This window comes from Xenopus laevis, chromosome 7L, assembly GCF_017654675.1.
Source record: "Xenopus laevis strain J_2021 chromosome 7L, Xenopus_laevis_v10.1, whole genome shotgun sequence".
NCBI lineage: Eukaryota > Metazoa > Chordata > Amphibia > Anura > Pipidae > Xenopus > Xenopus laevis.
In genome coordinates this window covers 99,585,068-99,608,097 of record NC_054383.1, presented here as the reverse complement: position 1 = coordinate 99,608,097, position 23,030 = coordinate 99,585,068, and the positions used below count along the sequence as shown (strand labels likewise).

General features: G+C 39.5%; 2 protein-coding genes across 3 annotated transcripts; both read left to right on the top strand.

Annotated features, from left to right (window-relative positions):
* The first annotated feature begins 686 nt into the window (after positions 1-686).
* LOC108695859 (arylacetamide deacetylase-like 4) lies at positions 687-14,352 on the top strand. Its single transcript, XM_018224811.2, has 4 exons — positions 687-900; positions 9,422-9,647; positions 10,190-10,253; positions 12,656-14,352. The coding sequence occupies exons 1-4, from the start codon at positions 724-726 to the stop codon at positions 13,428-13,430; spliced, it is 1,242 nt and encodes a 413-aa protein (XP_018080300.2). The 5' UTR covers positions 687-723; the 3' UTR covers positions 13,431-14,352.
* A 2,531-nt stretch (positions 14,353-16,883) lies between these two features.
* c1orf158.L (chromosome 1 open reading frame 158 L homeolog) lies at positions 16,884-22,219 on the top strand. 2 transcript variants are annotated; one of them, NM_001095298.1, is made up of 4 exons: positions 16,884-17,040; positions 19,932-20,045; positions 20,564-20,738; positions 21,846-22,219. In NM_001095298.1, exons 1-4 carry the CDS (start codon positions 16,957-16,959, stop codon positions 22,127-22,129), a joined length of 657 nt encoding a protein of 218 aa, NP_001088767.1. In that variant the 5' UTR covers positions 16,884-16,956; the 3' UTR covers positions 22,130-22,219. The 2 variants fall into 2 exon arrangements, with proteins under 2 accessions (NP_001088767.1, XP_041424496.1); XM_041568562.1 differs by having other exon boundaries at positions 16,937-17,040; positions 19,937-20,045.
* The last annotated feature ends 811 nt before the right edge of the window (positions 22,220-23,030 follow it).

The window sequence follows — 23,030 nt, the reverse complement described above, 5'->3', positions numbered from 1 at the left end:
CACAAATAAAGGGGAGGGGCAACAAGCAGAGGTGGGCCTACAATTTAAATCCAGCCCTGCCAGTGTAGGGCCTTCTCTAGTGGCCGACCCAGTAGATAACTGTCCAAACATTGCACTAGGATTGGACGGCCGAAAAGTCGGATGGGGCCGAGGGCATGGTTGTGATGTCACATGGGTGGGGTGGTTGTATTACATGGGTCAGGTCTGTGATGTGGTCTATCTTGGTGTCAGGCTAAGGGATTCCTGTCTTGCTCTCCTAATTTGGAAAACTGGGCAAGCAGTTTTTACCCAGGTAGACCCTTGTTTTTTGGCTTAAATGGTCCCTTGATTCAGGTACCAGGTTGGCCCTGGATACCCTGTATGTATTAATATTCCTAAGCAATTGCACCAATGGCAAAAGAGAGTTGTCAGGGCAGGGTTTATTGTCTACACATCTCATTTGCATGCCATTTTCTGTAAAAGGGAGCAGTGTAAAATACATCTGGTCAATGGCAGGTGTAAAGTACAGGGCTTATTTGCATAAACTATATACTATACATATCTACAGCCTGGCACTTAGCAATTGTTATCAGAACAAATGAGATATTATTTCAAGAGAGTGTGTCAACTGTGCCGGCTCTCCCAGAAAAGTGTCACTCATCCATAGGAAGAAGTAGGAAGCACCAGTCACCAGTCAGCTGAAAGCCAAAAGTGCTGTTTCACGGTGCAGCCTGCATTGACAAAATGGGGTTAGCTCTTGTTTTGCTCGTGCTTTTCCTTGCAGTCATCTGTTCCCTTTGTATATTAATATTTGTGGGAGTTGTTTATTTTGAATTATCCAACTCTCAAATCCCCCCGGGGGTGGCATGCCCTGGGAAACTTTGTGTAATCCATAGTGTGATGATCGGCATTGCTATTTTGGTAAGTACTTTTGCACAAAGAGTGAGCACAAAGAGTCTGTGTCTTCAAAACGTTTTTTTTTTATTGCAGTCTCGTAGAGCAACTTCAACCAAGAACGTTCCCATGTAAACACATTTCCCAATGTTTATTTACTGAGCCTTTACTTTTGTTCAGAGAACAGTTTACATACATGTGAAAGGCTTTCTGCTTGTTTATGCTGATTAGAAGTGCACGCTATGCTTCACTTGCTTGTTTGTGGCTCTGTACTTTGATGTTAACCTCTTGTTCCTGAAGGTTGTTTTACTTTCTTCTTAGTTTTATTTATCACATGAATTCTGCAAGGTTTTTTCTGCTGAAATGTACTTAAAGGGCTAGTTCGCCTTTGAATAAACTTCAGTATCATGTAGAATGCAATATTCTAAAATAATTTGCAAGTGGTCTTTGTTTTGATTATCTGTTGTTTTTTTGATTGTTTAGCTTTTTGTTCAGCAGCTCTCCAGTTTGGAATTTTAGCAGCAATCTGGTTACTAGGGTCCAGATTATCCAGCAACCAAGCAGTGGTGTGAATTAGAGACTGAAAGATGAATAGTAGAAGACTGAATAGAAAAATAAGTAATAGACTGAAACTATAACAAAATTGTAGCCTCACAGAGCAATCCATTTTTGGCTACAGGGGATGGTGAAAGCTTGCAAGCGTCTGAAGAGGTAGGCAAATTATTCAAAAGTTAAAATAATGATTAAAAAAAATGGAAGACCAATGAAAAAGTTGCTAAGAATTGCTAAACATACTAAAAGTTAACTTTAAAGTTAAACAATCCATTTATAGGGGCAACTTATGAAATTCAGGGACATTTTGACCACTGCTGTTTTCATATAGTTTGTTGTTTTGTATGATTATTAGTACAGGTATAGGATCCCTTATCCGGAAACCCGATATCCAGAAAGCTCCAAATTACGGAATGGCTGTCTCCCATAGACTCCATTTTATCCAAATAATCCAAATTTTTAAAAATGATTTCTTTTTTTCTCCGTAATAATAAAACAGTAGCTTGTACTTGATCCAAACTAAGATATAATTAATCCTTATTGGAAGCAAAATCAGCCTATTGGGTTTATTTAGTGTTTAAATGATTTTCTAGTAGACTTAAGGCACAAAGACCCAAATTACAAAAAGATCCGTTATCCGGAAAACCCCAGGTCCCGAGCATTCTGGATAACAGGTCCCATACCTGTACAGGTATGGTGCCCCACCGATCCTGATTAATATTCATATACTGTGTTTATCAGTCTGATCAGAACGTTAGAAAATTTGATATGCTGATGCAGCTTGTTGGCCAGTTCATGGTACAGTATGTTAGTAGATCCTCTATATTTCCTGCTGTTCTGATCAATTGTGTGCTTTGCAGTTGGGGGTGAGCATTTATGGTGGGCCCTGTCTTAAAGGGGTTGCTCACCTTTGAATCAGCTTTTTGCATGATGCAGAGAGTGATATTCTGAGACAATTTTCAATTGGTTTTAATTATTTATTATTTGGAGTTTGAGTTATTTAGCTTTTTATTCAGCAGCTCTCCAGTTTACTTTTTTAGCAATCGGGTTGTTAGGGTCCAAATTACCCTAGCAGCCATGCATTGATTTGAATAAGAATAAAAAAGAGAAAATGAAGACGACTTGCTTATAATTAGCCATTCGATAACATACTAAAAGTTAACGTGAACTACCCCTGGTGACAGTTTTGCAGTTAGGGTGGATTTTGGCCATATTAGTCAACCATCCGAGCATGTATGGCCAGTTGGGGAGCTGTTCTGATATATAATCTGACAATCCTGGTGGGTAGAGGATTATATGCCTGATGGAAAATTTTTCTAGGTTGGCCATAGCAAACAGGCAATTGGAGTGTGGAAGAAAACCAGAGTACCTGGGGCAAACTCACGTAGACACAGGGAGAATATACAAGCGCCTGGCAGATAGAGCCTAGGCTGGAGTTTAAAAAGACCCCACAGCTGCAAGGCAGAAGTGCTAACTATTGCTTAAGGGTTAGCTCTCATCATCTCTCTTTGAGTATGGACTCTAAAAATACATTGTGTAGGGCAGTGCAGAGTTTTGTTAGGTCACCATCAGGTGCACTGCCTCTCTGCTCAAAGTGGGTTGCTGGAAGGAACACACTGCAGAATTTTCAGAGTATTAGTGTCCCATATTTCAGTAGGAATGCTGATAGGTATGGGAATCTTTGGATGGCATGGACAAGGATAGGGTGTGGTGTCTCAGTGGATAAGGGCTGAACTTAAATGTCCTGTTTTTCATGCCTGTATTGGTGAGAGACATAGAAGTGTACAAAGAGCATATGCAGGAGCAGAAAGATCCTATACCTGATAACTTACATGCTTGTGAGTCTAGCAGGAGTATCATGTTTCCCAGTGTGACGTGCAAGTGGCAGCATTGTAATAGGAAATTACCCAACCTTTTAGGGCCTAGAATGCCAGGAACATATATTGATACTGCACATCACTTAGGGTTCACTGTACTTCCTACATTTCAGCCCCCTAAGGGTATGTCTCCCCTTTTTACCAGTTTCCCAGAAGCGTCAACTTTTGGTTGGGTAGAACAGGAATCACATGATCTTTTTTACTTGTCTGAAGTATTTCTTACTTATGGGATTCACATTGCTGTCAGGAAGCACCTTAGTGCGGAGCTGAAATTGCAACCCCCCCCCCCACACTAACAGTGCCTGAAGTGAGAGTAGAACTGTGCCAGTGGAGGAGTGACAAAATGTCACCCTTGTACCTTGACTGTAGGGAACCAGGAGTGTATGGTCAGAATCTGCAGGCAGGGATGGAGTCAGAGACCGGCTACAGATCAGGACAGCACAATATCCCACTCGAGATGAACAGGCCAATGTCAGAAGCAAAGAGCAGTAATATAACTAATCAGAAAGAGTGATCCGGAAATGAACCAAGGGTCAGCTGCATACGTTTCCTCAAAGAAGAGATAGAGATAGCTCAGGCAAAATAGATCACTTTGTATTGAGAAGAGGGTCTGGCATCTATATTAACAGTATTACTCATGCATGTAACTGCAAAACCCAGGGGCCACTGGTCATAGTATTTGAAGTAAGGAGCAAGTAAAGCTGAGACTGAGGCAGGACTGATTCTTACACATTGAGAGAAGCATTACAGCACAGGTAGATAATAAAGCAAGTAGAAAGGTAGGGTAAATATGGCAAACAAGGCAAGGGCAGGTTAGATCAAGTTAGAGCCCACAATGAACCACGCAACTGACAGTCCAGGCAAGGTTTAGGAGATATTACTGCACTTACTCTTGGCTGTAGAGTCCACCATAGACCAGATAATGCAGAGGAGTAGACCAATGTCTGGGCAGCAAAACGAGTAGGAGTGGAATCCACTGCCAGAAGTTATGGCTGGGCAGAAAATAACCAGCCATGTAGGTTCAAATGAACAGGCAATAGCAGGGGATCAGACTGAGGCAAAGAATAGTGAGGACTTGAACAATGAACTGCACCTGCTGTTTATTGCAATCCCTATTGACAGAGTCAGGGCAAACAAGGAGCACATATTGCATACGTAGATACCTGCAGCCTGCTTTAGAAGTCCAGAGGCAATGTCAGGGGAACCCTGCATGTTATGCCTTGGGTTCAAGACCAACAGCCATATACCAAGTGTAATGAAGCTTATGTAAACACATGCCACGCTGAATATACAGGTGCCAATCCTACAATAAACTGTGCCTCCATAGAAATTCATGTACCTAAAAATTTTGCACCTAGGTTTGTGTCTAGTGTCTAGGGGTGTGTGTATGTGCATATATGAGCAAGGTGGGAGCCCCAGAGTAAAGAGGAATAAGGAGCTTCCTATCATGTCTGTATTCAAGAATATATGGTCATGGGCAGCACAGTGGTAGCAACTTTGCCATCCATTGTTGAGTTTGATTACAGTTTGTGCACTATCTGCAAGGTGTTTGTAAGGGAATCATGCACCACATATAGACAAATTGGATTGGGGCAGTGAATGATGTATAATCTCTGTAAAGCGCTGTATAAATGTATTGGCGCTGTCAGCACTCTTGGGGATTTGAATCTAGCATATGTGTTCCTGGGACAATGCACCTTCCAGTTACATAGTTACATAGTTAAATTGGGTTAAAAAAAACCCTCCAAATGAAAACCCAGCATCCATACACACACCCCTCCCTACTTTTAATTAAATTCTATATACACATACCTATACTAACTATAGAGCTTAGTATCACAATAGCCTTTGATATTATGTCTGTCCAAAAAATCATCCAAGCCATTCTTAAAGGCATTAACTGAATCAGCCATCACAACATCACCCCGCAGTGCATTCCACAACCTCACTGTCCTGACTGTGAAGAACCCCCTACGTTGCTTCAAATGAAAGTTCTTTTCTTCTAGTCTAAAGGGGTGGCCTCTGGTACGGTGATCCATTTTATGGGTAAAAAGGTCCCCTGCCATTTGTCTATAATGTCCTCTAATGTACTTGTAAAGTGTAATCATGTCCCCTCGCAAGCGCCTTTTTTCCAGAGAAAACAACCCCAACCTTGACAGTCTACCCTCATAATTTAAGTCTTCCATCCCTCTAACCAATTTAGTTGCACGTCTCTGCACTCTCTCCAGCTCATTTATATCCCTCTTAAGGACTGGAGTCCAAAACTGCACTGCATTCTCCAGATGAGGCCTTACCAGGGACCTATAAAAAGGCATAATTATGTTTTCATCCCTTGAGTTAATGCCCTTTTTTATGCAACACAGAACTTTATTTGCTTTAGTAGCCACAGAATGACACTGCCCAGAATTAGACAATGTGTTATCTACAAAAACCCCTAGATCCTTCTCATTTAAGGAAACTCCCAACACACTGCCATTTAGTATATGACTTGCATTTATATTATTTTTGCCAAAGTGCATAACCTTGCATTTATCAACACTGAACCTCATTTTCCAGTTTGCTGCCCAGTTTTCCAATTTAGACAAATCACTCTGCAAAGTGGCAGCATCCTGCATGGAACCTATAGTTCTGCACAATTTAGTATCATCTGCAAAAATAGAAACAGTACTTTCAATGCCTACCTCCAGGTCATTAATAAACAAGTTGAAAAGCAAGGGACCTAGTACAGAGCCCTGCGGTACTCCACTAACAACACTGGTCCAATCAGAAAATGTTCCATTTACCACCACTCTTTGTAGTCTATCTTTTACCCAGTTCTCTATCCAGGAACACTATGTTCCAGGCCAACATTCCTTAATTTAACCAGTAACCTTTTGTGTGGCACTGTATCAAATGCTTTAGCAAAGTCTAAGTAAATCACATCCACTGCCATCCCAGAATCGAGGTCTCTACTTACCTTCTCATAAAAAGAAATTAAGTTAGTCTGGCAAGATCTATTATGCATAAAACCATGCTGGCACAAACTCATAGTATTATGATTTGCTATGAAGTCCAGTATCTTATCCTTTATTAACCCTTCGAAAAGCTTTCCTACCACTGATGTCAGACTAACTGGCCTATAGTTTTGAGGCTGAGAACGGGATCCTTTTTTGAATAGAGGCACCACATTAGCAATTCGCCAGTCTCTTGGCACTATGCCAGATCTCAAATCCTGAAAAATTAAATAAAGAGGTTTGGCAATCACAGAGCTAATGTAAGGCACCGCAGCTCTGTCATGGAGATTGCGGCCGCCTCCCCCTCAGCCTATTTAAGTTTGCACAGGTGCAGTAACGATGCGCAGTAATACTTACTCTATCTGGAAGTAAGGCTGGTGTCTCTCATGCTCCAAGATCTTCATGTCAAGAATCATCTTGCCTGCAGTCTCCTGTTCCCAGTCCTTCTACCTTTTCTCAGCCTTGCCTCATCAGTTTCCTGGCCTGCTCCAGCACCTCACTTGAACCGGCATCTTCAAACTTTTGCTCGATCCGTTGCTAGACAGATCTACCCTAGCAACCACAGCTTCCTTCTCCTCATTTCAGTAATCAACGTTCAGCTTCAGTCTCCAGGCCATTGCTAACAGTTTCCTCTTCACCAACAATTCTTCCCCGGCAACATCCATAGCAACGGTCCGCATGGCAATCCCTCTTTACCTGCGTGAGTTATCCTACCTGTGTCTACACCAAGACTGTGCTCATTAACCTTTGATCTATTGCCTATTTCTGTTAACGGGGGTACAGATGGTTACTCCCCAATCCAAGACTTTCGTGCTTGTTCCAGTTACCGTGTGTATTGCTACTTACCTTGACTATTAATTTGCTCTCACTCTATGTACAGTCAAGTTTCCTTTCCTAAAAGAGGACATATTCAAGGTCATATCTGCTCCTCTGATTTCCTGTGGGAAGAAAACTACTTTTTCAAAGACTGTTTACTTTCTAAGGACTTTCCTAACACAGTATACTCTCCTAGAAGCTCCTGCTTATTTCCAGAACTACTGCGGGTTTTCCTTCTTGGGATGTGCAGGGATTGTCCTTCTGTGAGACCTGAAAATAAAGAGTTTAATTGAATTCATCACGGTGTTCTTATTGCTGCACAATACAGGGTTCAACTAACACATTAAATTCCTAACAGCTAAGCTCACTAATTACCCTGGGATGAATACCATCTGGCCCCGGACCTTTGTTAATCTTAACATGTTCTAGTCTCTTTTGAATTTCTTCATGTGTAAACCATGCATCATTAGTTGTATTACTAGAATTTGGTACTGTTAAGATGGAAACCTTCACTTACTGGTTCCTCATTTGTGTAGACAGATGAAAAATATGAATTCAGAATCTGCACTTTTATTTTGTTTTCATCAACCAGCTGACCCCCTCTGATAGTAAGGGTCCCACCCCTTCCTGCTTCATTTTTTTTACAATTAACATATTTAAAAAATAATTTTGGATTTTTTTTTTACTGCTTGCTGCAATATCCTTTTCTATATCAATTTTAGCTTGCCTTATAGCTTCTTTGCATGATTTATTGGCCTCTTTGTACCTTATAAATGTTTCGGCTGTACCAGCTAACTTGAAAGCCTTAAAAGCATGTCTTTTCTTACCCACCTCAACACCAACGCTTCTATTGAACCAAAAAGGTTTTGCTTTGCAACGAAGTTCCTTGCTTACAAGTGGAATATACTGACAAGTATATTTATTAAGCAGCATTTTAAAGACTTCCCATTTTTGTTCTGTGTTTAACCCTGTGAAAAGCATTTCCCACTTAATATGTTGCAGAGATGCCACTGGAGGCTCTCATGGCTGCTTCAGGCCAGTCCTCCTACCTATATTGTATTTTCCTGTGTTCTCTGCCTGGTTCTATATCCATTGCCTGTGTCCCTCGCTCCTGTTCCCACCTGGTCCATTGCCTGTTACTCAACTCTGCTTGACTGCTGCCTGCCAGTGACATTGCCTGCCATTCAGACATTGCTAAGTCTTCTGCCAGCCCTGACCTTTTCAGCCCGTTACTGGATTTGCTCAGTCTTCTGTCTCTACCCAGGCTTGTATCTGGTTTTTCAGTTTGTGCTTCTGTTTATTGTTGTTTTCAGTCTAACAATTAAACCTCCTTCAGTTTACCATGGCTTCCGCTGTTAATCCTGCAGTAAATGTGTGTCATCAGGGTTATCCAGCATATAGACTTCAAACTGTTGAACATCACCAGCATTCAAACATGACAGGTGCTATATAAATATCAGATAATAAATAAATATAAATAAAAGGCACCACCGTATGTTAAGAGTTCACCATAATTACTTGCAGGTATGCATGTCAGTTCCCTGGGCTCTTGCACCACTGGGATGAACCAACAATGCATATTCCTTTTTTTGGGAGAAAGCTATATATAGGGCAACAAAAGCCACACAAAGCATTATTGTAGAAAAAATCAGATGGCACACACTATAGCAATTGTGCTAAATTGTGATTTGAGATCTCCACACAATGTTTTGGAGGCACAACCTCCTTTCTCAAGTGCTCTTAGTGGCCTTAGAATGATTTTTATGGCCCTCATTTGTTCTAAAGCTCCACAGACTTCATTTTATGAGATCATCATTTTAATATAACATGAACATTTTCTATGAGCATTAATTGGTCCACTGCATGTAATAGGTTGGACAGCACTGAGCTGGAATAATGTTCCTTATGTTCATGGCTACCATTTGAGGCTTGAGTTACTGGGTTTAGGAAGCAATGAAGCTCCATAAGCCTTTGCAAGATGCCCTGGCATGGCACACACTCAAATTGTACTCATGGGTTCTCAGGGGCACCCAGTGCAACATCTTAAGGCACACTGGGTATGTACAAAACCCCTACACCTGGGAGATGGCAGTTGAGGTCATGGTGCTACAGAAGTCAGTTTAGTAGGTATAACTCTTCAGTTTCATAGGGCTTTTGTACTTATGGGTAGGTACAAAGGCCCTGTACATACTGCGCTTCATTTCTAGTCCAAAGCTTTGTTGCGTTTTGTGTGCCCTTTTACAAATGAATGTGCATTTGTCAAATGGTGCACCTCTAGGAGGTAATAAATGTATTTTTCTGTTGAAACAGGGAAAGATATTTCAGAATTTAGGGTTATGCAACCCAGTTAGCTTTACTCGTTATGTAAGGGAGCAACTGATGATAAGGAAGCTGGGAGATGACCCAAAACTCTTCATCAATGACCAACAGTTTGAAAACGTGTCTGTGAGAGTCTACCAACCAAGGTCCCCATCTGCTGGTGGAAGGAAAGGAGTTATGTTCTTCCATGGAGGAGGCTGGATGTTCGGAAGCATTGGTAAGAGAACAAATTGACTGAAAAGCAAAGAACACTGCTTGGGGTAGTTACCACCTGCCTTGACCTCGCAAGTACAGGGCTACTTTTGTATGTTTAACCTCCAATATTGTGCCACCTGGTTGTACACAGTTGATGGGCATGTACAACCACCTTCCCACATACCCTGCTGGTGGAAGTTGAGTCTTTTTGTGTATACTACCCAGTCTTTACTCTTATGGTATTTGGCACAAAAACTAGGACCTTAAAGCAGTGGGTGCAATAATGCTGGAATGCTGGGGTTGAATGTTTCACTGGGGCCAAAAAACTTTAGAGATTGCACTTTTCTTTGGTTAATGAGCTTTTAAGTTTTGGTGTTAGATGATTAACTACTCTGGTGGGTTTAGCATGGTTTGCAATCTTGACTTCAATCATATGGACACCTATGAATTAGATGAATACTTTACTGGTGGGCTGAAACTTTATATAGATTGACTGCTACCATTTATTATCTATTTTTTGGTTTTGTTACCATTTCAAAACCCTGGATCTTTCTTTTTTTACAGATACATATGACAGTTTATGTCGCTACATCTCCAAAGAAGCAGAGGCAGTTGTTGTCTCAGTTGGGTAAGTATTTGTGAAACAAGTGTAAATTGTATAAAAAGTTGAGGACATTTTTCCACAGGTATTACGGGGCTTGGTGCAAGTTCTAGAAAACTTTTAATCTTGTATTAAGGTCTTTTATAAGCAAGACCAGTATTACAGTTCAAGAAAGCAAAGAGCTCAGTGTTCCATGTTTGATACTATGTAGTCTTTGGAGAGAAAGTAGGACATGAATTATGTTTCATAAGCTTCTTAGTGAGTTTCACAGAGGTCAGTTCAGCTCCAGGCCTCGATGAGTCTTATTAGGTCATGAGTAATTAGCTTATTTTCACTGAGTGACCCATTTTTTAAGTGAAGCTTGACCCAATACCTAGACAGAAGGTGTTTGAGGCTTGGTATTTGGTAGTCCTGCTATAAAAGATTAACCTCAATAAATACATTTTAGTTACTGAATAAGCATAATGTACATGTAAAATCCTGCAGTTTATGTTTCTGTGAGATTTTATCATGATCATATAATGAAAATATCATGATCCAAGATGTAGGATCTATTATTCGGAAGCCCTTTATTCAGAAAGCCCCAAATTCCAGGAAGACTTCAGACTTTATTTTAATTAAAGGGATATTGTCATGGGAAAATATTTTTTTCCCAAAATGCATCAGTTAATAGAGCTGCTCCAGCAGAATTCTGCACTGAAATGCATTTCTCACAAGAGCAAACATGACATGGGGCTAGACATATTGTCAGTTTCCCGCTGTCCCGAGTCATGTGACTGCTCTGATGGATTCTAATCAATAGTGAAATTGGGATATGCATAGTAATGACTCACATTTCTGGCAGTGAAGCCTCACACACTTTGTTTTCTTTAGTGCTTCATCATCCTAAATTCTAAAGCCATTCCTTGCATTTGGATAAGAAAAAATTAAAATGACTACTCTCTGCATAAATTCAGTGGGTGACAGACTCAGACTTTTTTTTGTAAATTAGAAAACAGGACGACCTTGTTAGGTAGCAGCTAAGAGCTGAGGACAGGCTACCTTCTAAAGGGCAGCTAACTTCATGGAGAATAAAGAGATGAATACAGGTATGGGACCTATTATCCAGAATGCTCTGGACCTGGGGCTTTCCAGATAATGAATCTTTCCATAATTTGGATCTTCATACCTTAAAGGGATACTGTCATGGGATTTTTTTTTCCAAAACACATTATTGCAGATTTCTGCAATGAAATCCGTTATATTTAATTTTGAAATCTGACATGGGGCTAGACATATTGTCAATGTCCCAGCTGCCCAGAGTCATGTGACCTGTGCTCTGATAAACTTCAGTCACTCATTACTGCTGTACTGCAAGTTGGAGTGATATCACCCCCATCCCTTTCCCCCCAGCAGCTTAACAACAGAACAATAGGAAGGTAATCAGACAGCAGCTCCCAACACAAGATAAAAGCTCCCTGGTAGATCTAAGAGCAGCACTCAATAGTAAAATCCAGGTCCCACTGCGTCACATTTAGTTACATTGAGTAGGAGAAACAACAGCTTGCCAGAAAGCAGTTCCATCCTAAAGTGTTGGCTCTTTCTGAAAGCACATGCCAATACACAATACACTTGCTGGTTGAGGAATGAAATTTTATATTGTAGAGTGAATTATTTGCAATGTAAACAGTAGAATTTAGAAATAAATACTACACCAAAAAAATCATGACAGAATTTTTTTAAAAAATTATTTCCTTTCCCTCTAATAATAAAACAGTACATTGTACTTGATCCAAACCAAGATATAATAAATCCCTATTGGGGAAAACAGTCCTATTGAATTTAATATTTAAATGATTTTTTAGTAAACTTAAGGTATGGTGATCCAAATTTTGGAAATATTCCTTACCTGGAAAACCCCAGGTCCCAAGCATTCTGGAGAATAGGACCAAGCTATACAGGACTTTACATTAATTAATAACAAACACTGATCTTAAAATAAATGACAAAACAAGGGGATGTGTTTACTAACATTGGCAATAAATATCCCTGCTGGTGATGTTTCCTGTAGCAGCCAATCAGCAATTACATTTAAATAGTCACCGACAAATTAGAAAACACAAGCAAATATCTGATAGTGATAGTTATTTATTATGGGATAAGAGGGCCAGTCACAACACAATTATGCACTTCATTTAGTACATCAATGTAATGTGTTTGTGTGTGTGTGTGTGTGTGTGTGTGTGTGTATATATCTATATCTATATCTATATATATCTCTCTTGAGAACGTCACGTTGGCTATGCATGCCTTACCAAATATTATTTTTTCACTATTGTAAATAACCCTGTGTTGCTGGTTCTTTCTGAAACTCTATCTATCTATCTATCTATCTATCTATCTATCTATCTATCTATCTATCAATAAAATACATAAATATTTTCTTGCAGTTACCGTCTGGTTCCAGAGCACCGTTACCCTGCAGGATTTGAGGATTGTCTCAATGCTACAATTCACTTCCTAAAAACAGCACAGGAATATGGTGTCAACCCTTCCTCTGTTATAATATCTGGTGACAGCGCAGGGGGAAATCTTACTGCTGCTGTTTGTCAGTCTCTGGTGAACAAGACTGACCTTCCAAAACCATTGGCTCAGGTACTAATATACCCAGCTGTTCAGATGATTGACTTTGATTTGCCTTCATATCAGCAGAACCGGGCTGTTCCAGTTTTGTACAGAGAACGTGCTGTCTTCTATATGTTGAATTATATAAGTGACGATCTGTCCAGCCTGGAAGAAATTTTGGATGGTGACCACATTCCTGTTGAAACAAAGATGAAGTACAGGAAGTGGTTAAGTCCAGAAAATATTCCAGATGAGTTTAAAGTCAGAGGCTTCAAACCCCGCGTCATGTCCTCTCAGGCTGAAGAAGTTATTGAACAAGTCAAGTCTGCTTTGGAGACAACATGTTCCCCATTGCTTGCAGAGGATTCTGTTATTCGGCTACAACCCAAAGCTTATATATTGACATGCGAGTTTGATGTGCTGCGTGATGATGGGTTGCTCTATAAAAAGAGACTTGAAGATAATGGGGTTCCTGTAACCTGGTACCATGTTAAAGATGGATTTCATGGGATTGTCAGTTTCTTTGACAGTGGAAACCTTTCGTTTCCTTCCGGGAAACTTGCAGTTGAAAGCATCGCTAGTTATATTAAAAATGCTTGAACTCTGACTCTCCCAACACTGTTTGCAGTTCCAAAATTGTTCATGTGATAAATACTATGAAAACCTTTAAAATAACTTTTTGCAAAGTAATATTTCATGATTGAACCTTAATGAATTTTCTTTGCACTTTGTATCCATGTTTGTTCCTCCCCTATTGGTTCTCAAACCTTAATTTTGACCAGATAGTCAGCATTAAGCACACAGGGTGATTCAATGTATTTTGCTGCCTGCATGAGATCCAGCTTGGCAGGAGGATGATCAATTGCTCCAAAGTGCCCCTCCATTCTCTTGAATGGTAATCATTTGGACCTGCTCTTATCTTTCTGAGTTGCCTGCACCCTCACAGTGTGCTTGTTCATTCATATGAATAGTGGGGCCATTTGCCCTCCAGTTTCAATGCAATTACTTGGCTGAGCAATACCTGCTGCTAAAGATCACATTAAGGTTTTCCCAACGAATTTGGCTCACGCACAACCAGACTGAATAATACAGGTCATCCATGAGCTAGAGATGTAGACAAAAAATATATTTTTTCTTCCTGCTCTGAGATAAACATGGTAGTTTATTATTGATCAAGCTGTAACCCTGCCCAGCATAAGAGAACAAAAGAATTTGTTGGGTTTCTGGTGCTGGAATCCGACCCACATGGACGTTTTTTTTTTTTCCAAACAAAAATTATTAATATGCACTGACATTAGGCTTTTGAATGCAGCTAGGTGTTGTCATGCCCAGCTACAATCCCACCAGTCTAGGTTTTCATTGTCATTTTGAATATCAACAAATATAGGGACTTGGCTCACAGAAGTGGCCTCTGTCTTGGGTCCCTATGTGAATTTTGGTTGTGGAGATTTTTGGTACAGTGTAACACCCACACCTACATACCCAAAGTGCTATTTACTAAATCTACCTGAGATGAGACATTCACCTGTTTTTTCTCTATACATTTCTGTCTTTTTTGGCTTATATTGTTTTTTTTCCACAGCTCCACTAAATCCAAGCTTTATGGTGGGATTTAAGTAAATCCAAGCACGTTTAGCAGTGCCAACCACCTACAGAAGATAGGTACACATATACAAATACAATCAGCTTTATTAATTTATTCACATAAATACAACACTGCAGACTCAAAAATTAAAAGCAGGTCATTCACAATAAAAATGGATGTGAAACAACACACATTCTGCCTTTTAAACCCCAATAGTTCCTAACATTGTAAGGATGGCTGTAAGTGCCAAGCATAACAAGACATGGATTCAACATGTGACAATATATAATACAATATAAGGTAAAAACTCCATTCAAAATATTCAGGGCAGAAGCGAGAACACTGGAGACCCAGCACTCCATGCCCTGGGTGGGACATAATTATCAGTCTGCAAATGAAGACTTATTGACAGTTTAGACATTCATGATTGGTTAGCAGAAATGTGACTCACCACAAGTAGCAATTTATTCTTGGGATGCACTTTGTGAGTGTTAGTAATCAATCTTACCTGAACACATTACTGGAGCCTTAAAAATAACATTTTTTAAACAATCCCAGGTCAATGACTCAATAGACATCCATTACACGATATTCTGAACAAAATTTAAATTCAGTAAACTCAGTAATTATGGGAGGCCCAAACCTTATATTCACACACATCAGTTCCCGAGGGACCTTATAGGTTGATCCTGAACCCTACCTCTTACCTTATATAACGATGACACAGAGCAGCACCTATCACTTTGAAGAGTTTAAAGAATACTATTCTGCACTTCACTTTACCTCCTGACTTATCTACTGCAGCCAACTGTAGCAAGCATTGCATAGAGCCGTAAAATTTACAATTGGAGGCCCATAAATCAACATTCTAATTTTAGTGGTTATAAAATAAACTAGTTTTCTCTAAAACCATAAGTGCCATGTAATGTATTTTAAAAGATCAAAATATAAAAGGCACGAATGGGAAAAAGAATGCAGAATGATCCAAATAAGACAACAAAAACCTCTAATTCCTCAAATTTTTTTTGTTCAGTTATTAGTGCAAAAACCTAGAAATCTCTATAAAAGTCCAGATTTAAAGAAAAAGTGGTACAATTGTATAAGGATCACTCCCACTAACTTCTATATGCCCTCGACAGCTATTAGATGACAGTTTTCCTTTGCTTTTTAGTAAATTTCAATTGTTTTCGTGGTTTAGCGCTTAAATATATAATTTGGGGAAATAAACAAAATACTTTAGTAAATCGGCCCCTTAGGAGGCAGATTTATCAAGTGTCGCATTTCGAATAAAAAAAGACTTTGAAATTCAAATAAAAAAAGACTAACCGAAATTTATAAAATTTTCGGGTGAATAGGCTGTTTTCCAGATTATTCAAAGTCCACCAATGGACTCCAAGTAAGTTCTAGGAGGTCCCCCATAGGCTAAACCAGCAACTCGGCAAATTTTAGATGGCGAATGGTCGAAGTTGAAGTTTTAAAGAGACAGTACATGATAAATTTCAATATTCAAATTTGCAATTTTTTTTTTCAAATGCAATTTGGACTATTCCCTAGTTGAAGTACACAAAAAATAGCTCCAAATTTAAATTTTTTTAATTCAAATTTTCACTTCGACCTTTGAAAATCTGCCCCTTAATGTAATATAAGGTACACCCCACTCTAGATACCATGAGTCAAGGGCAAATTTAAATCTAGAGTGTCCTCTTCTGTTATTGTCAGATTAGGTCTGATCAGGTATGGAAATTAGGAATGAATTTTAGAATGAGTAAAGGCCCCCATACATGGGCAGATTAAGTCAGCAGTTTATTGCACAGTGTATGGGGCACTTGATGGGCTTCCTCGATCAATATCTGCCCGAAAGTTGGCCAGATGTCGATCGCCTGGGCTTAAAAGTCCTGTTGGATCGAGGACTGCATCTGTTCATTAATGCGGTCCTAGATCAAACAGTCCGTTTTCGCCTTGTGATCCGATTTCTAATAGCCATAGCTATACATCATGAGACCTATTCTGACGAGATTAGAGCAGTATTTAGGGTATAGACTAGTGTTAGGGTATGGACTGTGATCATGGAATGCCATGTATAGTTCATCATGACATCAAATATAATAAAAACTTCATAGAAGACACACATATAGCAAAACAGTTTCACTAGTGTCTAGCACAAATGAGAAACACCTAGTTGATGAGGGAAACTATAGTATTATGGAGAATTTGCTGTATATAATGTATTTCATATGGATACCATTCTTCTTTATTTGTATTGAAATGCAGCCCATTTACACTTACATTTATTTATTTTTTTAAATTGTTTGGGAAGAGGAATAGCCTGTAAAAAGCTGTGGGATACAGGTGAATTTTCATTCCTATTGTTCTGTTTGTAAGAAACGCAGGGAACTTGATTGGTGAGTGGAACGAGCCTGTGTCCTTATTAGTGGTTTCTATAGCAACAGTAAACACGGAGCCTGCAAGGAAAAGTGATCACATAGAAGCGACTATTTGCTATAAACACAGGACTACGAGCGAGGCAGCCAAAAGCAAGTTATGGATCACTATTCAGGATGGAAAATAGAACCAAAATTCTCCAACAAAGTTCTCATTGGAAACTGGGTAGAAGAAAGGAAAAAGGTACTGTATTAACACTTGGATAAACACTTATACTCTGGTTGATTTCTGTGCAGTATATTTCTGGAATTCTATCTATTCAGCTTACTTGGTTTTGCTGAGCTCAGTAGTGTCTATGGAGGTAATGTTTGCTGCCATGTCTGTGAGATACAGGTATGGGATCCGTTATCCAGAAAGATCCCATAGACTCCACTCCACTTTACCCAAATAATCCAAATCTTTAAAAATGATTTCCTTTTTCTCTGTAATAATAAAACAGTACCTTGTACTTGATCCAATCTAAGATATAATTAATCCTTACTGGAAACAAAACCAGCCTCTTGGGTTTATTTAATGGTAAACTGATTTTCTAGTAGTCTTAAGGAATGAAGATCCAGATTACGGAAAGATCTTAGAACCCCAGGTTCTAAGCATTCTGGATAACAGGTTCCATACCCGTACTTCTTGATCAATGATTGCTCACTAATCTAACCAGTAGAAGGCTCCTTTTACTAGGGAGGTTGCGTGGGCACAGGCTTCTTGTATTGTCTGTCTGCTCCAGCTCTCCTGCCCCCCTCAGTATCATGCGCATGCAGGGGGACAGAAGGCACAGCCAAGTATCCTTCACCACCCCCCGACCCCCCAGGTGTGATCAGTTGCAGATCTGGTCAGCCCCTAGAGTTCCCCATATGTGGCCGGACGGCATGCGGCCCTTTTAAATATGCCGTGCTAGGCCTGGGCCTTTGTGCCTTGCCACAAATCGGAGCCTGCCAGAATAAACACTGATCTGAAGATTAATAATGTTCCCCATGCAGCGTAGCCTCTGCCCACGCGTTTTATTGGAAATCTACATGGGCTGAGATTTGCATAACAGCCAGGGTGACTATGTTTGGACATCTTCCACCTTAAATTATATGTATTATAAATGGATTTACTTTAAGCACCGTTGTATTATTTCTTTAGTATGGTATTTCAATTCATATTTCTCATTTTCTACAGCTACAAGGGCTGCACTGGTTTTATTCAGGTTAAATGCAAGTTAACCTACTTTTATTTCAAGTTTCTGTGATTTCTCAAGTAATTGTTATGTATTTTAGGGTGGGCTTCACTAAAGTTTTGGAATGTCTGCACACCAGCTGATTAATCAGTCCTACATATTGGCAAAAATGCTACAAAGAAACACACATTAGGGCTCATTTATGACCTTTAGCTGCAGTTGCACTTATGCAAAAATGTCCACACTTGTGTGAATTGACGGCGTTGGACTTGTGTCCAAAACCATTTCATGCACTTCTGAATAGTCTTTCTCTGCAATAGTCCGCCAAACATTCTGTTTCGAATTCCACTACCACCACAGGCAAAGTAGCGTTAGCTCCTGGGTTCTCATGGCTGCCTGTGTCAAAAGATCCACAGGAGAAAGATATATACAAGGTCGGACTGGAGTAATGGGGGCCCCTCGGGACTGCCACATGAAGGCCCCCCAGGCAGTCACTGGGTGGCTAGGGTTGCCATCTGGCTGGTATTTTACCGGCCTGGCCGGTAAAAACGATGGCTGATCCCAGGCCGGTATTTTTTTCCTAACTGGGGCCCCCTCCCGACTTCCCATTGCGGTATGAGCCTGTGCGAACACCATTGCACCACACCCCTGTGCAGAGGCGCAGCAGAAAAAAGTGTTTTTTTAATGGGTCACCCAATCGGAGGAGCATGGCTGGAAACATACATGTTACCGATGTGTGTGTGTGTGTGCATGCTTTAAGGTCCTTAAGTAGTGATGAGTGAAAATTTGGAGGTGTGGATTGGCAGGAAAATCCCGCATTTTGCCATTTGCGAATATTTTAGTGAAACTGACTGACGCAAAGAAACACACAGCACCCATAGATACCAAAGTATTTTGCTCTTATAAAAGTCACAGCAAAAATGCCCATAAACTCCAGTGTATTTTGTGCGCATATATTCCCAAGATATTTAGCTGCAGTTGCAGTGTAAAGAAAAGTAGCCGTGGAATACATCTCAATGTTCTGTCCTGTGGGTTCACAAATTTTTCAGCAAATTAAAATGGGACTGATGATCCCATCACTAGCCTCTATAAATGAAATAGATTCAAACTGTTTAAAAATTGTTCTTACTCATCTTATTTTGCAGGGTATTTATTAAAGTCAAAATGGCAAAAACTTTTTTCACTATAAAAAAAGAAATTTTAATGGAAAGAAAACCTTGAATTTTTTTATACCTTGAATTTATTATACCCTGAGGATGGAAAAAGTCAGGATCCAAAAATCCGGCATCTCAGACCTACCTATTCTATTTGAAAGTTTTTGTGGTCTGTGCTGAAATTAAGCAAAAATCTGACTATTTCAGACTTTTCGGGAAAAAATCTGAAAAATGTGGGCTTTTCACGAAAAAGCCCCCAAAAAAATCGAGAGATTCGGGGAAAAAACTCAAAAAAAAATTAGACAATTCAGGGTTTCACACAATCGAGTTTGTCCCTGATCCGATTAAATTGTGTTTTTTTAATAATAAATAAGGTCCAATTGTCGATTCTAGTTTGGTCAGACTTTTTTTAATTTAAATAAGACCCTTTCAACCTAAGGATATGTCTCCGTTCCATTTACTGCCCCATGAGGCTGTTTGGTTATGCCCACAATTACTGCAACATTTGCAATCTCATTAGGTAGGTTCCTCAAAGAATCAGCTACATGATACGCTGGTATAAGTGCAATGTCTAAATGTAATGGTAGTCCCAATTGAGACCAGCAAGCACCTTTTATAATGCCACAAATTGCTCTACAGTTGGGCAGTCTAGTTCTATTTATTTTCACAGTATCTGTTGAACTTGCTTGAAATGCAAATAAAAAAAACTACAGTTCTTCTTTAGGTTGATAGAACTTAATCACTTTAACTGTGCTAATTTCTAGTTTAGGACAAGACGTCAACCAATGCAAGACAGTTGCTACAATATAGACTTTGTCAATTTCCCAGACAGCAAGCCAGACTGGATTTTCACCCGGTCCATTGTGAAAAAAATGGAGGTGAGTAAAAATGTACCAGCTTTACATGCATGTGTAGACATTATTTTTCCCCATTCTTCCAGGAAAATGTGTTCCAAGTTGTTAAGGATAGTTAGATGATACCTTCAAGCAGTGAAACCAGTTCTCACTTAGACTTAGATGTAAGCTTTGAGTGCTATCCTGTAGGATACTCACCATTTTTGTAAATTAGACATCCAGTGGCCTGGTGTTTGTCCTATGGAAAGATGAACCTTCACCCAAACATGTTTTCTTGTGATACAGATCTCAATCACACAACCAGCCAGCTTGCATATTGACTTATAGCATGTCCATCTCCCTAGCTGGTTATTTTTAATTTTATGCTGGAAGAACTTAATGTTTGTATACTTCCTTATACATTTGATATCATAATACACTAATGCCACCTGCTTCCTTTTGTAAGGGAACCATTTGTCTATGTAGAAGTATCATTATCTTTATATTTAACGTAGAATCCAAATTTGTGTAGAAATATTATCTTTGCATGATTTGTGTTTTAGGGTTTGCCAAAATGCCTTTTACTGTCACATCATGGAGAAGCCAAGCATAAACATCTAGTATCACATTATGATGATCATTTTTTAAGACCTGGCAACTCCACATTGCCCACTCTTCGAAGCTACGATGGCAACCGTCTAGCCTGGGTTCCAGAACGTTCCGATTATCCCACTGCAGGTAATAAGTGACTAGGTTTTTGTCACATATAATGTCATTATTAGCTAGTGGCCAGCATGTGAAAACCTTCTGTGTATATGTATGTTTGAGCACAGACCAAAAAGGTATATATATATATATATATATATATATATATATATTATAGGTATTATATATATATATATATATATATATATATATATATATATATATATATATATATATATATATATATATATATATATATATATAATGGACATCTGTAGGTAACCCAAGGCAGCAAAATGCCCTTCCATACCAGTAGCTGCTTCTAGCTCTGCACCATGGAAACAATTTCCCTGTAGCTTCCCTCCATCTGCTACCCAGCAAGAAGGGAGAACTAAAAGTATCATTATAGGAACGTAGGGTTGGAAGAAATTATAAGAATGCATCAGTATGATTTTAAGGGAGTGCTAAATCTGCCATACCACTGTACCACAGTTCTTCCTGTGCCAGAAGTGGGTAAAGATTTATCATGTAACAATTAAGATGAGAGTGATCACATTAGGTAGGTACTTCCTTCCGTAGGCACATCTGGCATGGTACCTATAGAGTGAAGGGCAAATCAAGTGAGCAAGGCTTTCTACAGATGTTAGCATGCTTCCCAATTTGGTTAAAAAATGTGAACGCAAATATTCTGTTGTGTTTTTACTTAAATAAGGTACTGCTGTTGTTTTTTTTATGCAATTGTGTTTTTTACCTTAAATATTTGTTACTAGGCCTCCCCCATTTAATAATGTTTCAGGTTATACTGTAAATATTCAAATGTATATTCTCTGTAAATGATTTTGAAGGAAGTGCAGTGGGTAACTTCCACTTTTTTTCCGCTCAGTAAATTGTGTATAAAATGACTTTCATCAAAATGCATTCCTTGCACTTCTTTTTTCCTTGCACTCATCTCTGCTCAATCATTCCTGCCTTCCATTCTGAATTAGACTCTGTTGTGCCTATTTATCCTGGAGCTACCACCACATCCTGACCAGGCAGTAGCTCCAGGTGCATCCAGCTTCTATAGAACTACATTAAGTATCAAATAATCAAATGAAAATAATAGAATATCAGATAAACATTTTTTTGTTTTGCTTTTAGATCCTCCTACAAACTTTGGTCTTTTACAAGCAAAGGAAAAACAATGGAGAGAAAAATTTTCTGAAGAGCCCAGAAGTCTTTATTCTGCTTCTTATAAGCAGCCACCCACCTCTGCATATAACACCATGCGATTTGGTGTAGCACCCCGTGTTCTGTCCAGCACCATGTATCCAAGCAATAACAACAATAAAAGCATGAACTTCAGAGAATATAGGCACTTGCAGGTTCCGGGATTCCCTGTACATCACACTCATATAAACCAGCCAGCTGGGTCTATGGCTTAATCCTTCTAGACATTTGCTGGTTACCAACTACCAATTATTGCAGTCACACTGAACTGCCTGGTTATGTTATTAAAGCCACATTAAAACAAAGAAATATGTGTTTTCATTTTGTTCTAAAATAATTTCCATCAGCCAAGCAGCTGGATGTTCCCATAAGACTCACATTTATACAAGAGTACAAGCAGCCACATAATTCAGTTGAGCACACTCACAAGCAACACTTTCCATTTAAATGATATTCATTGTTCCTGAGTTTCAAATGTATGCACAAAGAAGAGCCAAAATGACGTAGAGTAGTGGTGGGTGCACATCTGAGTTTAGTGTATTTTACATATGTAACAGGTGGATGGGTCGGGGGCCTTCATAAACCTTCCCTTGGGTTACTATTCACTGGTTTCGGTACCCGTGCAAGGGGTCCAACTCCCAGTAGGCACGATATAATTAGACTCTTTATCTTCAGGTGGGGCATGGTATGGAGGAAGGGATTACGAGTTGGTATAAGCACACAGTATTCACTCTTGATCAAATAAACTTTGGGCTCCGGTGGTCCTTTAAAACAGCAGAACATTTATTGAACTGATGGTACACTTCTCAATAGTCAGTCACATAAACAAGATGTATGCTCAGATGGTACACTTCACGAAGCAAGTAGTGGCAGCAGGTCATTTACACACAATTGTATTACTCATGGATGCTGTCTGATCCTTTGTTAGTCCTAATCCTTTGGTGCACAATCCCTATTGAAGGTGAATCTGACTGGCTGGTTTTACACTCCAAGGATCTCTCTGTCCCTGAGTTTAACCACTTGAGTCCCTAACCTGGTGGCCGTGTCAACGCAGGGTGCTAACCCTTCACTAAACTCCTTGTTGGAGCTATTCTTGCTCACTAACTTTCCTGAAGC

Coding starts and splice junctions, on each gene's coding strand:
- LOC108695859 (XM_018224811.2), top strand. CDS start 724: ATGGGGTTAGCTCTTGTTTTGCTCGTGCTTTTCCTTGCAGTCATCTGT. Junction 901..9,421: donor TGATCGGCATTGCTATTTTG/GTAAGTACTTTT, acceptor CTGTTGAAACAG/GGAAAGATATTTCAGAATTT. Junction 10,254..12,655: donor GCAGTTGTTGTCTCAGTTGG/GTAAGTATTTGT, acceptor ATTTTCTTGCAG/TTACCGTCTGGTTCCAGAGC.
- c1orf158.L (NM_001095298.1), top strand. CDS start 16,957: ATGGATCACTATTCAGGATGGAAAATAGAACCAAAATTCTCCAACAAA. Junction 17,041..19,931: donor GGGTAGAAGAAAGGAAAAAG/GTACTGTATTAA, acceptor GCTAATTTCTAG/TTTAGGACAAGACGTCAACC. Junction 20,046..20,563: donor CCATTGTGAAAAAAATGGAG/GTGAGTAAAAAT, acceptor TTTGTGTTTTAG/GGTTTGCCAAAATGCCTTTT.